General features: G+C 47.4%; 1 protein-coding gene across 2 annotated transcripts; it reads right to left on the reverse strand.

Moving 5' to 3' along the window:
* Positions 1-8,070: 8,070 nt before the first annotated feature.
* LOC122366125 (prisilkin-39-like) lies at positions 8,071-10,041 on the reverse strand. Of its 2 annotated transcripts, XM_043337980.1 has the most exons (3): positions 9,939-9,971; positions 8,299-8,518; positions 8,071-8,229 (listed from the first exon to the last, which is right to left on the reverse strand). In XM_043337980.1, exons 1-3 carry the CDS (start codon positions 9,954-9,956, stop codon positions 8,162-8,164), a joined length of 306 nt encoding a protein of 101 aa, XP_043193915.1. In that variant the 5' UTR covers positions 9,957-9,971; the 3' UTR covers positions 8,071-8,161. The 2 variants fall into 2 exon arrangements, with proteins under 2 accessions (XP_043193915.1, XP_043193914.1); XM_043337979.1 differs by having other exon boundaries at positions 8,071-8,518; positions 9,939-10,041.
* Between the last annotated feature and the right edge of the window lie 2,094 nt (positions 10,042-12,135).

Raw genomic sequence — 12,135 nt, forward strand, 5'->3', positions numbered from 1 at the left:
GAATTCACCTGCTGGATCCGCCCGTGGAAAGGTTGATTTTACTATGGTAGGGAATATTAGCTTACGAGGGTATCTACTAGCCTCAGGTGGTTACCACCTTGTAAACTGGGGTACAAAACCACCCCTGATAAACGTAACCATGGTAATATCAACATGTCAAGGCAGGATAGTATTCAGCACCATAGTAGGCTGGTAGTAATATGATGGTAGGCTGATGGTAAAATTTACCAAAGCTAGTAACTTAGTAAATTGATGGTAAAAACTTTTTTCAGTGATTGCGGGCTGATCGCAGACTGAATGCGGGCTGGTTGCGGGCTGATCGCATGGGCTGGTTGCGGGCTGGTTGTTCCTGACTGGAGACTTGCAGGCTGATTGCTCAGAGTAAAGAGGAAGGTAATACATTTTAACGTGTATCAAGTACTGTGTTTGCGCAGCAGATGTGACGGCGCAGGTCGATAGCCATGCATGGGAGGTTCAATAGACGAATGAACGGGGATTTTGCGGTATTGCAATAGAACTGAAAGGGTTCTACAACCGATATTCAGAACACAGGGTGGTTTCCCTATAAACCTCAGGGACTTCTTCACAGACCCTTTGGGGTTCTTATCTAGGTGCTAAGAACGCTCTTATTATAAACCCTAAACCTCATAAGAGTCTTTGGAAGAATCGTGTGGATTCTTTTGATGAGAATGCAAAGCCGTCTACGTGAAGAACCATGGAGGTTCTGAAAAACGGTGGCATAACATTTTACCCCACAGGGGTCTAAATACCCCTGTACGTTCTTAACGTTCTTCCAAAGTGTTTTCAGTGCTTTTTCAGTTCCCCGTCCTTTGACCTTGAATTTGACCTTGAAGGTCAAGGTTTAGGGGTGAATGGGTTCGATTTTCGTGATCCTCATGGTCCAATTGACCTCGGACGAGGTTTTGGCTAAAATCGGTGCTCGTCGCTGGAAAAGTCGCTGGCGACGTCGCCAACTTCACGGACATATGTAACACGGTATACAATATACATCCTATCGATGTACGTTTAAATGATCACTTGACTATAGGATGGCACTATATGCTTTCCTTATTTACGTTGTACCTTGACTGTTAACATATCTTTTTAACGAACAAGATATGGGAAGATTGACATTGCCGCCATCGAGAAATGAGTCGAATATCAATGCTTATAACGTGAACACGTTGTTGGACGAGCGTTTTTATTAACTTTTTTTACTAACTTATCCTTTTGCTAGTGTTTATGTTAGTTTTCGAGATTTATCCGGTCGTTCTTCTATTATAAAAAATACAACACAATTTTGTTTACCCCTGAATCTTAACCCACGAGCCGCTGGGGGGGGGGGCATAAAGTTGCCCCCCCCCCCCTTTACGTTTTGTGAAATATCTCCGAAACCTGATGAGTTACGAACGTGAAACTTGGCATAGCTTCAAATGAATACCTAGGCAATGTTTGAGGAAAGTTTTGTGGTTGTAGCACCTAAGATGACGTCACAGTGACGTCATAAAGTTTTGTCGTTTTCCGATATGGGCCGTTTCTGATGACGCTGAGCATGAAACTCGACTGTAAATGAACTAGACAGCACCTGCTGTCATCCTAAAACATCTAACTACACTTCCATCTAGTTTCTGACCAATAATCGGCCCTTTATATTCGGTCCCATATATCTGATGTATCGTGAGGAATATGAGAGTCGCAAATCTATAATTTCACTTATGACGTCACTGTGACGTCATTTCAAATGGGATCGACACCAAATTTGGACACAACCTCGGCTAGGTATTCAGGAAGATGTGTGCAAAGTTTCGCTTCTCTATCTCTTCGCGTTGCGACGATATCGTCGCAGAAGTAAAGGGGGGGGCAACTATATGCCCCCCCCCCCCCCCCAGCGGCCGGCGGGTGGCGCGGAGGCCCAGCGGCCGCCGGGTTAACCCTCGCCGGACCTATTGGTTTTCTACATACGCGCCGGCCGAGGGGGGGGGGGCGGGTACGACCCCCCCCTCGCCGTTTCGCCCCTGGTGGAGCTAGCGCGTCGCGGAAAAAACGAGCGTGTGCGCCGTTACGAGACGCAGAGATTGGTACCCGATTTTAAGGTCCTAGGTCAACCGGTGACCTCTGAGGTCAGGTCAAGTGCCCCAAGGTACGGTTCAGTTTTTGGTGAATAACTTCGCAAAAAACGGCCGCAGAGCGCCGATTTTGGCAGCATCGTGTTCGTCTCGCTCAGGCGCGTCGAATGATATACGTTTTGTCCGGGTCAGGTCAACTTGGGGTGTTGACCTCAGGTCAAGGTCAGGTCAGCACCCCCAGGTCACGAAGTTGGTCGAAAGGGGTCATGTCGCATATCATTCGATTTGGCAGGTCTTCCTGAGTCCATTGGTGGCTTTCCCGGCTCGCTAGCTCAATTTGATCAAGAGTTATTGACGAAAAACTAATATGACCTTGATGACGTCATAAATGACGTCACGCAAGGTCAACATTGCAAAAGTGACGCATCTAACCTTGCAGAGAGTGCATAAAATCACGATTCTGTGTGCTTGAGATAGTTGGAGATCGTTCCCGGCGCCAGAATAGCAGTTTGAATTTTTCCCCATTGACTTATAATGGTGAGGTCACGAAAATGACCTGACCTCATATGACCTTTATGAAAAATCCGAGATATACAAGTTGTGAGACTCATAATGGATACTAGATCCTGCAAGTTTCATTTCCCTGTGACATCTCCTCTGGCAGTGAGGGCGTTGCGAAGTTGCGACATCTGAAGACCGTGCAGAGGTTCACTTATGACGTCATAGGTCAGTGACCTGACCTGACCCAAAAATGCGGTTGGTGTCAAAAGATGCGGCTTGGATCAAAGGTCAGGTATGCCAAGTTTCAGCTCTCTATCGCCAGCGTGTTCGGAGCTATCGCGAAAAAACCCTATGGGGGGGGCGGCACCCGCCCCCCCCTCGGCCGGCGAGGGTTAAATCTTACCTCGCACCAATGACTCTTCCTCGTCCTCTTCCAGTTCCAGGTCCTTATCCTGTCTCTTCCTGGGTTTCTCCTTAAACTCCAGCTCCTTCTCCAGTTCCTTCTCCAGCTCCTTCTCCAGTTCTCTCTCCAGTTCCTTCCCCAACTGCTCCCCCAGCTGCTGACGCCTCCTGCTGCACTCCTCCAGCAGCCGATCCAACTCCTCCCCTGTCCAGATGTTCGGGTATCTCTCCTCCAGCTCTTGTGACTCGCTTTGGTGTCTCCGCTTCATCTTGTTCCACTGCCTCTGGACCTTCTGCGCCAGGTCTCCCCATTCTATCTGGTGCTGTCGCTCAAGCTCTTCCGACTTTCTTTGGTTTCTCCTATTCAGAAGTTCCAAGTGCCGCTAGCGTCTGTCTTGCTGCGACTGCCCCTGGTTCTGTAGCTCCACGCACCTGGTAGCACTCTCGTGTTGTTGGTGGAGCCTCTTCAGCTCGTCATGGTGTCGCATTTCCATGATCCGCCACTTTTTGTCATGACGTCGCTCCAGACTCCGGCACTCCTCATCATGCCGCTGGTTGAGACTCTTCTTCTTCTCGTAGCCCCGCCGGTCCAGCTCCTGCCACAGCTGCTGGTGCTGTCGCTCCAGCTGCTGCCATTTCTCTCGCTGAGGGCGAGGCAGACCCTCCACTGTCTGCTCCTCGTCTGGGCCGCGCCGCTCCTCGCCACCGGCATCTCCGCCGTCATCCTGCTCTGAGTCTGGAACACAGAAAGTCAGATGGAATTAAAGAGCTGGGTGGTCCAATGTGATTACTAGCGAGCGAGCGCAGCGAGCAAAGCGAGTCTTTTTACGGAGCGAGCGAAGCGAGCGGAGTCTTAAGCCGGGTTCACACCGGTTTTCCGGTCCGGAAAAATTCCGTCTGCCGGGCCGGCACCAAAATGTTGAAATTGTCGCTAGATGTAAAAAAGTCGCTAGAACCGAAAAACCGGAAAGTCGAACCGGAAATGTCATTCTAAGCACGATAAGTAGGTACCAAGCAATCTCGCGAATTACTTTGAAATCGAACATACTTGTGTGACGGCTTTAAGTTTACAAGTCCCTGATGCAGTTCCATCCAACCGAAAATCATCCATCCTTCACTGGTAGGTATATTAGCAGCATTAATACAATTTAACATTTACAGCATGCGGGCTAGGTATCGACTAAAAGACACTAATAAATTTCAATCGCGCTTTGGCTGTTGTTGGTTTAAAAACACTTGTGAACAAAGAGGGATCGAGTGCTGGGCAGGGCGCATTAGAGACGGCGAGCTTGATATTACGCTTGCTGATGTAGATGGCTGGGTCTCAAAATCGGTCATCTGACTGTCACTGAACTCTACCGCCATAACCCGCGCCCCGCTGGGGGTCCTAAATTTCCACGCCTTGCTGGGAGGTGTTTAACACTCCCCCCCCCCCTCCTTCTAACTCGGCTCCTGGGCCACGTAGCGATACGGGGAAGGCGGCGTTCGAAAGAGTGTCAAAAATAATGACGAAATTAATTCGGTCACTTTTTTGGTCAAATCAAAGATCAGGTCACCAGAGGCCATGGAAAGCCGAATTTCACCGATTTTCAGGTCGAATGTCGACGATTTGCAACAAGCCAACGCATAACTTGGCATGATTTTCTCCCATTGACTTATAATGGGGAGGTCACAAAATTGACCCGACCTTAGGTCACCGATATCAAAATTCTGAGATAGTTATTTATTTAAATTGTGTACATATTGTTGCCCTTATCAGTCGCTGAGAGTTTCAAAAAGGTCGGTCGCTCGATGTAGCTATGGAAGACGTTGAAACTTTGTATGAGGTTAGGTCGCTTGAAGTGACCTGGTGACCTGACCTTAAGTGACCTTGGTCTACAATTTTTACAACATATGCAAAAAAGATGCATGATAAGGTGTGCCAAAAACAGCCGCCGTTTTTGAGATATTCGTGAAAACCCACAGGGAGGGTTCAAATACCCCCCTCCCCACCCCCAGCAGGACGCGGGATAATATCCTTGGCATTCAGTACCATCGCATTTCCTGAATCTTCTACTTGCGATTGAATGGCAGAACTGCCTCCACCCTCCCGAGAGCGCTATGTGCTTGTGTAGGAGGGCATCGAGGGCAGAGAAGTGTTGTCAGCGCGTCTTGTAGAATGTAGATTTCAGAATCTGCTCGGCTGGCTCCACTTCGCAGACGACGTAAGTTAGCAATACGTATGTATGTACATTGTGCTACCTGTCCTGCGGCCGGCTCCAGCGCTTGCTAATCTCTTCTGCAGATACTGGCTCCGCTCCTTCTACAACCAGCGCGTCCGCAATGTTGTTCCACAAATTCGCCCTTTTCACCGCTTCCTTTCCTTATAATATTTATCTTTTTTATTATAAAGTCATGGATATTTTCTAACCAATGAAACAAGGCCTCGTCTAACATGTTAACTGGGGGGGCCAAACCCCCGCAGTCATCGACCTGGCCCCCCCAGTCAGGGCAAAAAGTCACTACTGGGGGGGCCGGCAATAGCCAAAAGGCAAACGAATTTTTATTTCGAGGCGTCAGTGCACATAAAAACAAATACGTAAACGAAACGATGCAATGTGAGCACATTGAAATACCTCATTACCTAGGGCTGTTATGTGTTTATTTTGTTTACCTGAACCATTTTTTCGCTCAGCAATGCGTTACATTTCGTCTTTTCAGGCGCCCAACTCCGTGTCCCGGATATTATTTTTTCATAAATTTAGTCCGAACCTTTTGAATGGAAGGATTCACAAGTACAGAGCCCCCGCTAAGCAGAGCTTTGCGTTGGCCCTGCCCTCTACCCTCCGATCGCGCAATTCGTGATCTATGGCAGAATTTAGAGCCCAAAGTTTAACGTATGCACGTAGCCGCACACGGCCGGTCCCCTCACTGACTTCGAATGGCTACGGCCTGCCACCAACCGTAACCATGTACTCGCCAGGAGGCTCATAAAGATCGAGCATGTGCCGATGTCGCGCTTCGAACCCGGACTGTCATAACCGAGACGCGTGCCCTCACCACGTGGAGTCCAAGGCCAGGGCTGCGGAGTCGATGGATTTTCGGCGACTCCGACTCCGACTCCGACTCCGGTTTTCAAAAACCAGCTCCGATTCCGACTCCGACTCCGGGCAGAATTGTCGACTCCGACCGACTCCAACTCCCGACTCCGACTCCGCAGACCTAGCAGGGCTGCGGAGTCGACAGATTTTCGGTGACTCCGACTCCGGCTCGGGTTTCTAAAATCGACTCCGACTCCGACTCCGACTCCGGTCACAACTGTCGACTCCGACCGACTCCGACTCCGACTCCGACTCCGCAGCCCTGTCCAAGGCTCTACCGGCAACAATTTCTCCTTTAGGTATCAATCTGAATTGTTTCTGTCCTCGAGGCGTCAATCTCTTGTTTTTGCCTATCGTCGTCTTCGCTATGCGGAGTCCAACTTCTGGCTGGACGGTCACCGGTGTGCGGCTAGAGTAGCTCCTAATCGTAATGAAGCAGGCTCCCATTCTGGGTGGTCGTAAGTACGCAGGCGCAGATGCCAGATTGGTGGTCTGTCTGTGGGGACGGGAACTCTGACAGCTGGGTTATCTAAAGAAGTCGGCATGGAGTCCTGGGGGGCAAATGCCAGCCACTTAGGGTCCCAACGGGCCTCAAAGCACTACTACACGGGGTAATCTTCATTTTTGTTTAGTTTATAGCCTCTGACGACCTTAAGGTTGTGTTGAAGATCCACGGCGATTACGGAGAATCCACCTGAGAAGCCATCAGTCTCCAAGTTGATACACAGGCATCTGGTCTGAGGGGGCCCTAGTGGGAAAATACGGTCTCCACTCAGATTGACCATTAAAGCCTAGTATGGATCATATAAAACCAGTGTGGGCTACCATAGAGGCCGAAGTATAGGTCCAGACGTTGGCATTAGCCCTCAGAGATCGGCATCGAGCGCTCAGAGGGGCCCATCTGAAACCGATGTGGTTCGCAAAAAAAAATACATGTGCGTGTGGGCCCTCGACATAAGGCTCGGCATGCAAATTCCTTAGACAAGGCACTGCCACTCAATCACACGCTCAACAACGAGAAGTGTGATTATTATTGCCTGATGGGGCAATGTGGGGAGGCTATAAACTAATAGGTATACAAGCATGGGTCGGATGGCCTACTATTTTTTTAGTTTTCAAAAAAAAAAAATATTCATGGTGTCAGGGCTGTGCTGAAAAATAAGTGGTCTAAATCCGGCGAGAAAGCAGGATTTGGGGGTACCCTAGGTTTGGCTCCTTCAGTCTCTGGCCCCCCCAGTGAAAATTCCTTAGACGAGGCCCTGCAATGAAATTAGTTTATAATTTGAAAAGGCCATGAGTCATGTGAAATACAAAAATAGAAGTGTAGCTATCACTCCGTTTGAGATGCAAATGTTTTGAAGTAAAAATGAAACGCCGTCAAATTTACGCTTGAATTTTATATTCTCGTGAAAAATCGCGAGACTTTAAGGGCACCGTTGGTTAAATTGGGCCTGTAGCGCTGAAACATAACATTATTTCCCTCGTGCCTTAATTTCATATCACAAACGGTGGCTATCCGGCAAGACAAAAGTTGAGATGATTTCAACTTCTTGCCGGACCGGAAAATCTGGCTCTCCGGCCTGCCGGACCGGTCAAAAGAAGTTGCCAGATTTGCCGGTTCACACCAGTTTTCAATTTTCCGGCACGGAATTGGCCATTTTTCCGGCCCGGCAGACGGAATTTTGCCGGCCCGGAATCCGGTGTGAACCCGCTTTGCCTTAGCGCTAGTGACAACATTATTCATAGATATAGAAAAGTATGTTGGCGACTGACTTCATCACTGATTTCTTTTATTGGCCGAAGCTTTCCAGCATGTCTGTTTCCTTCATCAACGGACCTGAGCTGCGGTATTTGCTAGTCAGGCACCATCCAAAGAGGGCAGGGTAGTCGCCAAGGTTCCGCAGGAGATGGCGGTGAGATCACTAGTGAGGCTGTGTAAAAAGAGGAAAATATGGATTATACTCTCGAAGCAGGCCTAAACAGTTTTGTAGAGGCATCAAACGGACAAAAGATTCTCCATATTAAAGATCAATTTCGTTTATTGAGCGAGAGGTTGATCACACCATAGCATGAAGCACTTGCTGTGAAAAGGAACATTTGGTGATATGACATTTAGTGGTAGTACCCAGAGCGGTAACCATATCCGTAAGACCGGGGTGCGTATCCGTACGAGCGAGAGGCGTATCCGTAGCTACGGGGAGCGTATCCGTATCCGGTGTGTCCGTATCCGTAGCTGCGTGGAGCGTATCCGTATCCGTAGGAGTTGTAGCCCAGAGAGCGGCGGTGGCGGCCGTGGTAGCCGTAGCTACGGGGGGCGTAGCTGCCGTAGCCGCCGTAGCTGCCGTAGCCGTATCCAGCACGCCGATATCCACCGTAGTGGGTAGGGGCGGAGCGGTATCCGGAGTATCCGTATCCGTATCCGTGTCCGCTAGCAGAGACAACAGCCACCAGGGCAGCCAGACACAGCAGCTGCAATGAAGAAAACATTCATCAGGAAAAATCGTACGCGTGTCATTCTTTGCCAGGATGTAAGAAGAACAGCAGACTTTCACTCATGTTTCTTGTTTCTATGCCTAAGTGGTGTTAAAGCAACTGATAAGCTTAAAGTTTATTTGTGCCTCACCCTTCTCGATGAGTGCTGTGAAAATGAAATCGCAACATGTTTTAACCCGCGCGGGGCTGGGGGGGGGTAAATTTTACCCCCCCTCGCGAATATTTGCGATATCTCAAAAACGGCGGCGCGCAGCGCCGCCAAACTTTCAGTACCTTTTCTTACATCAATTTGACACGATCCCTGAAAATTTGAGCGAAATCCGTCGGAAAATTTTTGAGAAATTGACGTTTTAGTGACGTCATGTTCGCCATTTTCGCCTCAAAAACGGCAAAAGTTCAAACGCCGCTAACATCTTCATTTTTAAAGGAATCAAGACGTACCAAAAAAGTTTACACGTCATTTTACTTTGTCTATCAAATTGCTATCTCGGTTTTTTGAAAATTTTGGATTTTGGCCTAAATTTTTTCAAAAAACTGACTTTTTTTGAAAAATCATTATAAAATCCAAAATTTTGAGGCTATCGCAAAAACCGGAATATATGTCAGAGGAGTGGTCTATGTGCACCTACATACCAAATTTTAGAAGAATCAGTTCAAAAATGTGGGAGTTATTCAAAATTTTATGACGCCACGACACACAAAATTTTTGAAAAATGACTTTTTTTGAAGTTCTAGACCTCGTACGGAAACAAAAATAGCACCATTCGATTCGCCGTGAAAAACTGCATCAGATAGACACCTTTTTAGGCCTTAACAACCAACTTCAAAATTTGACCTCACTTGACCTGACCTTGACCTGACCTCGACCTGAAATTCATCCAGAGGTGGTCCATATCACTTATTGAGTGTGCCTATTGAATTCTATGAGTAAAATGACCCATAAAACATGTGTCGCACATGCCCTTTTCTATATTTTGTTTTTGGTGACCTGACCTGACCTGACCTGACCTTGACCTTGACCTCTGAAGGATATTGTATGCAACGAATATTGTCTTGGTAGCCTAAGAACACGTTTTGGGCGATCAGTCTCAGTCCATGACTCCATTCTTCGGCAACTACGGTGCAAGGCCGATACTGTAGAAACTTGCAATTTGTACCCTTGACCTGACCTTGACCTTGACCTCAAACTTTAAATTAAGTACATGTTTTTAGTAGTTCGTGATGAGAGCTTTCGATTGGCGTTTGAATTTTCCAAATCGGACCATTAGTTCGGGAGATAACAGGGGGGTAAAATTTACCCCCCCCCCCCAGCCCCGCGCGTTCGGCTGGAGACCCCAGCCCCGCGCGGGTTAACAGTCAGAGCAAAAAAAAAAATATATATATTTCCAAAACTTACCGCAAGCTTGGCGTTCATCTCTGCGGCTTGTAGTTCCTCCGACTGCTGGGAGAGTAGATCAGTGAGTGTGTGATATCCACCCGCTGTCCGGCGCTTTTATACGCGGCCCGCCCCGTATGTCCGACCTTGGCTTCCGCCTCACGGACAGGCTACCCGGTTGAACGATGACGTGTTCTTTTTGGTCGAGCTGTATGGGCACACACACTTCGGGCTTAATATTGTATACTGTAAACTAGATTAGACTAGGTGAGTGAGACAATGAACGCCCAGTGGCACATAACAGTGCTGCTCAATTTTTGGGAGAATCTAAAGAAGGCACTTTGAGGTTATGTCCGGGTGATAGAGAGTCAGTGGATGCAGCAGGACGGAGCTGCCGCTCAAACTGCAACCGCAGCCCGTTACTGGCTGCGACGCACTTCGGGGGAGCGGCTGCTCTCTAGGCTAGATGCGATTGTGAACTCATGATCCGCGCGTTATCCGAATTTCAAGCCCTAGATTTCTTAACCCGCGATCCGTTGGGGAGAGGGGGCAAAAGGCCCCCTGGTTTTTCGCAGATAACTCAGAAACGGCTGGGAACTTTGGCTTTGAAACTTTCAATACCTTTCCGGTCATCAGTCTTACACAATTCCTGAAAAAAGGCCCAGATCATCTCAGGTCACGAGCTATAGAGGTCAAACTGAGGTCATGTTCGGCGATTTTCGTCGAAAAAGTTGTTCACGGAGAAGCATCGTAGAAAACCATTCAACCTAAAGACTGAAAAATTAGAGCACATTTTTCAAAATATAAAACATTCAAGGTCTAGGAATATTGTAACTGAATATTTAGATTAGTTGAGATGTTTTTAGATTCTGGGAATTTTTCTTTTTCAAAAAAAAAACGAACACATGTCAGAGAACCCCTTACAAGCCTAACACGCCAAAAATTAACCAACTATCTCTAAAACTGCCAGAGATCTAGCCATTTGAATGACAAAAAGTGGCGGCTGTTCTTATGACGTCACATTATTTTCAGCATAGTTGTGCTTGGAATCAGCCAGGATTAATAGTTAAGATATTTTATCAACCTTTTCCGGACTGAATATGATCTTTTAGGCGTGATAAAAGTCACTTCTACGTACAATATTGTTTTTCGTTGTGAACCGGTGCAATTTGATCTTACCTACCTGTATGACGTCATAGGCCCAAGAAAAATCGTCAAAAAGATTTTTGTAGCTGCATACGTATGATAAGTCTTCATAAAGACTCGAATATTCAAAATGTAGCGTGCCTTTACTTACGATTCACATGTTACAAGTGTTTTCTAATTTGGTCTAGGCTGACATATGTTGTGACGTCACAGGCCATCTTCCATTCAGGTGACTATCCACATGCCAGATTTATCATATATGTACATCATAATCATATCCAAACTCATTTTGTAAACCTACATGAATTTATTTTTTATCAACGAGTTCTCGTCATTGTAAATTGGTCTGATTTGACCTTATTTGACCTTCCTGTGACGTCACTGGTAAAATATCAAGCCCATTGATATGTTATCTTGTGCATCTCGATGAGCTCTTCAAATGCCCTTTGATTTTTTCGATCCGGCTATTGGTTCCGGAGATACGACGGGGGGTCCTTTGCCCCCCCCCCCCCAGGACGTGAGACTTGCCAGACCTCAACGGGGCGTGGGTTAATTTTTAGCTACATGTCAAGGTTCAAGTGTACCGAATGAAGGGGAAGACCATGAATGAGCTGAATGATTCATAGTTAGGGGGCGGCTGGGGGCATGCGACCAGAGCGGTGCAGCGAAGCGGTGCCGCGCTTCGGTGGCACGATTGACGCAACGCCCATCTTTTTTGTCTGGAGCGTTTTGGTATAGCCCCATGGCAAATGTGTTGTGCGGACGGCACCGAGCATGCAACACCAACAAGAGTAGCACGCCACTAAATTCGCACTGAGTATTCTATTGTATGGTGAGGGTTTCGTATTTTTATGTTTCCCGGTTTGCAGACTGTACGAAATTTAAATCATTTTACCTTTTCAGGAACTCCGGGTACTTATATCCCAACGCTTATGCCTTATCATTTTTCTTCAGCGTCGTTTTTATCGTTGATATGTGTTGGATGTGTCATCATCTATGCGTAGGGTCAGTCAACATAAAACTTGACCTTTTCCGAACAAAATATATATCATTCGACGCGGCTTGACAAGGC

The sequence above is a fragment of the Amphibalanus amphitrite genome, unplaced genomic scaffold (genome assembly GCF_019059575.1).
Source record: "Amphibalanus amphitrite isolate SeventyFive unplaced genomic scaffold, NRLGWU_Aamphi_draft 000786F_arrow, whole genome shotgun sequence".
Classification (NCBI taxonomy): Eukaryota; Metazoa; Arthropoda; class Thecostraca; order Balanomorpha; family Balanidae; genus Amphibalanus; species Amphibalanus amphitrite.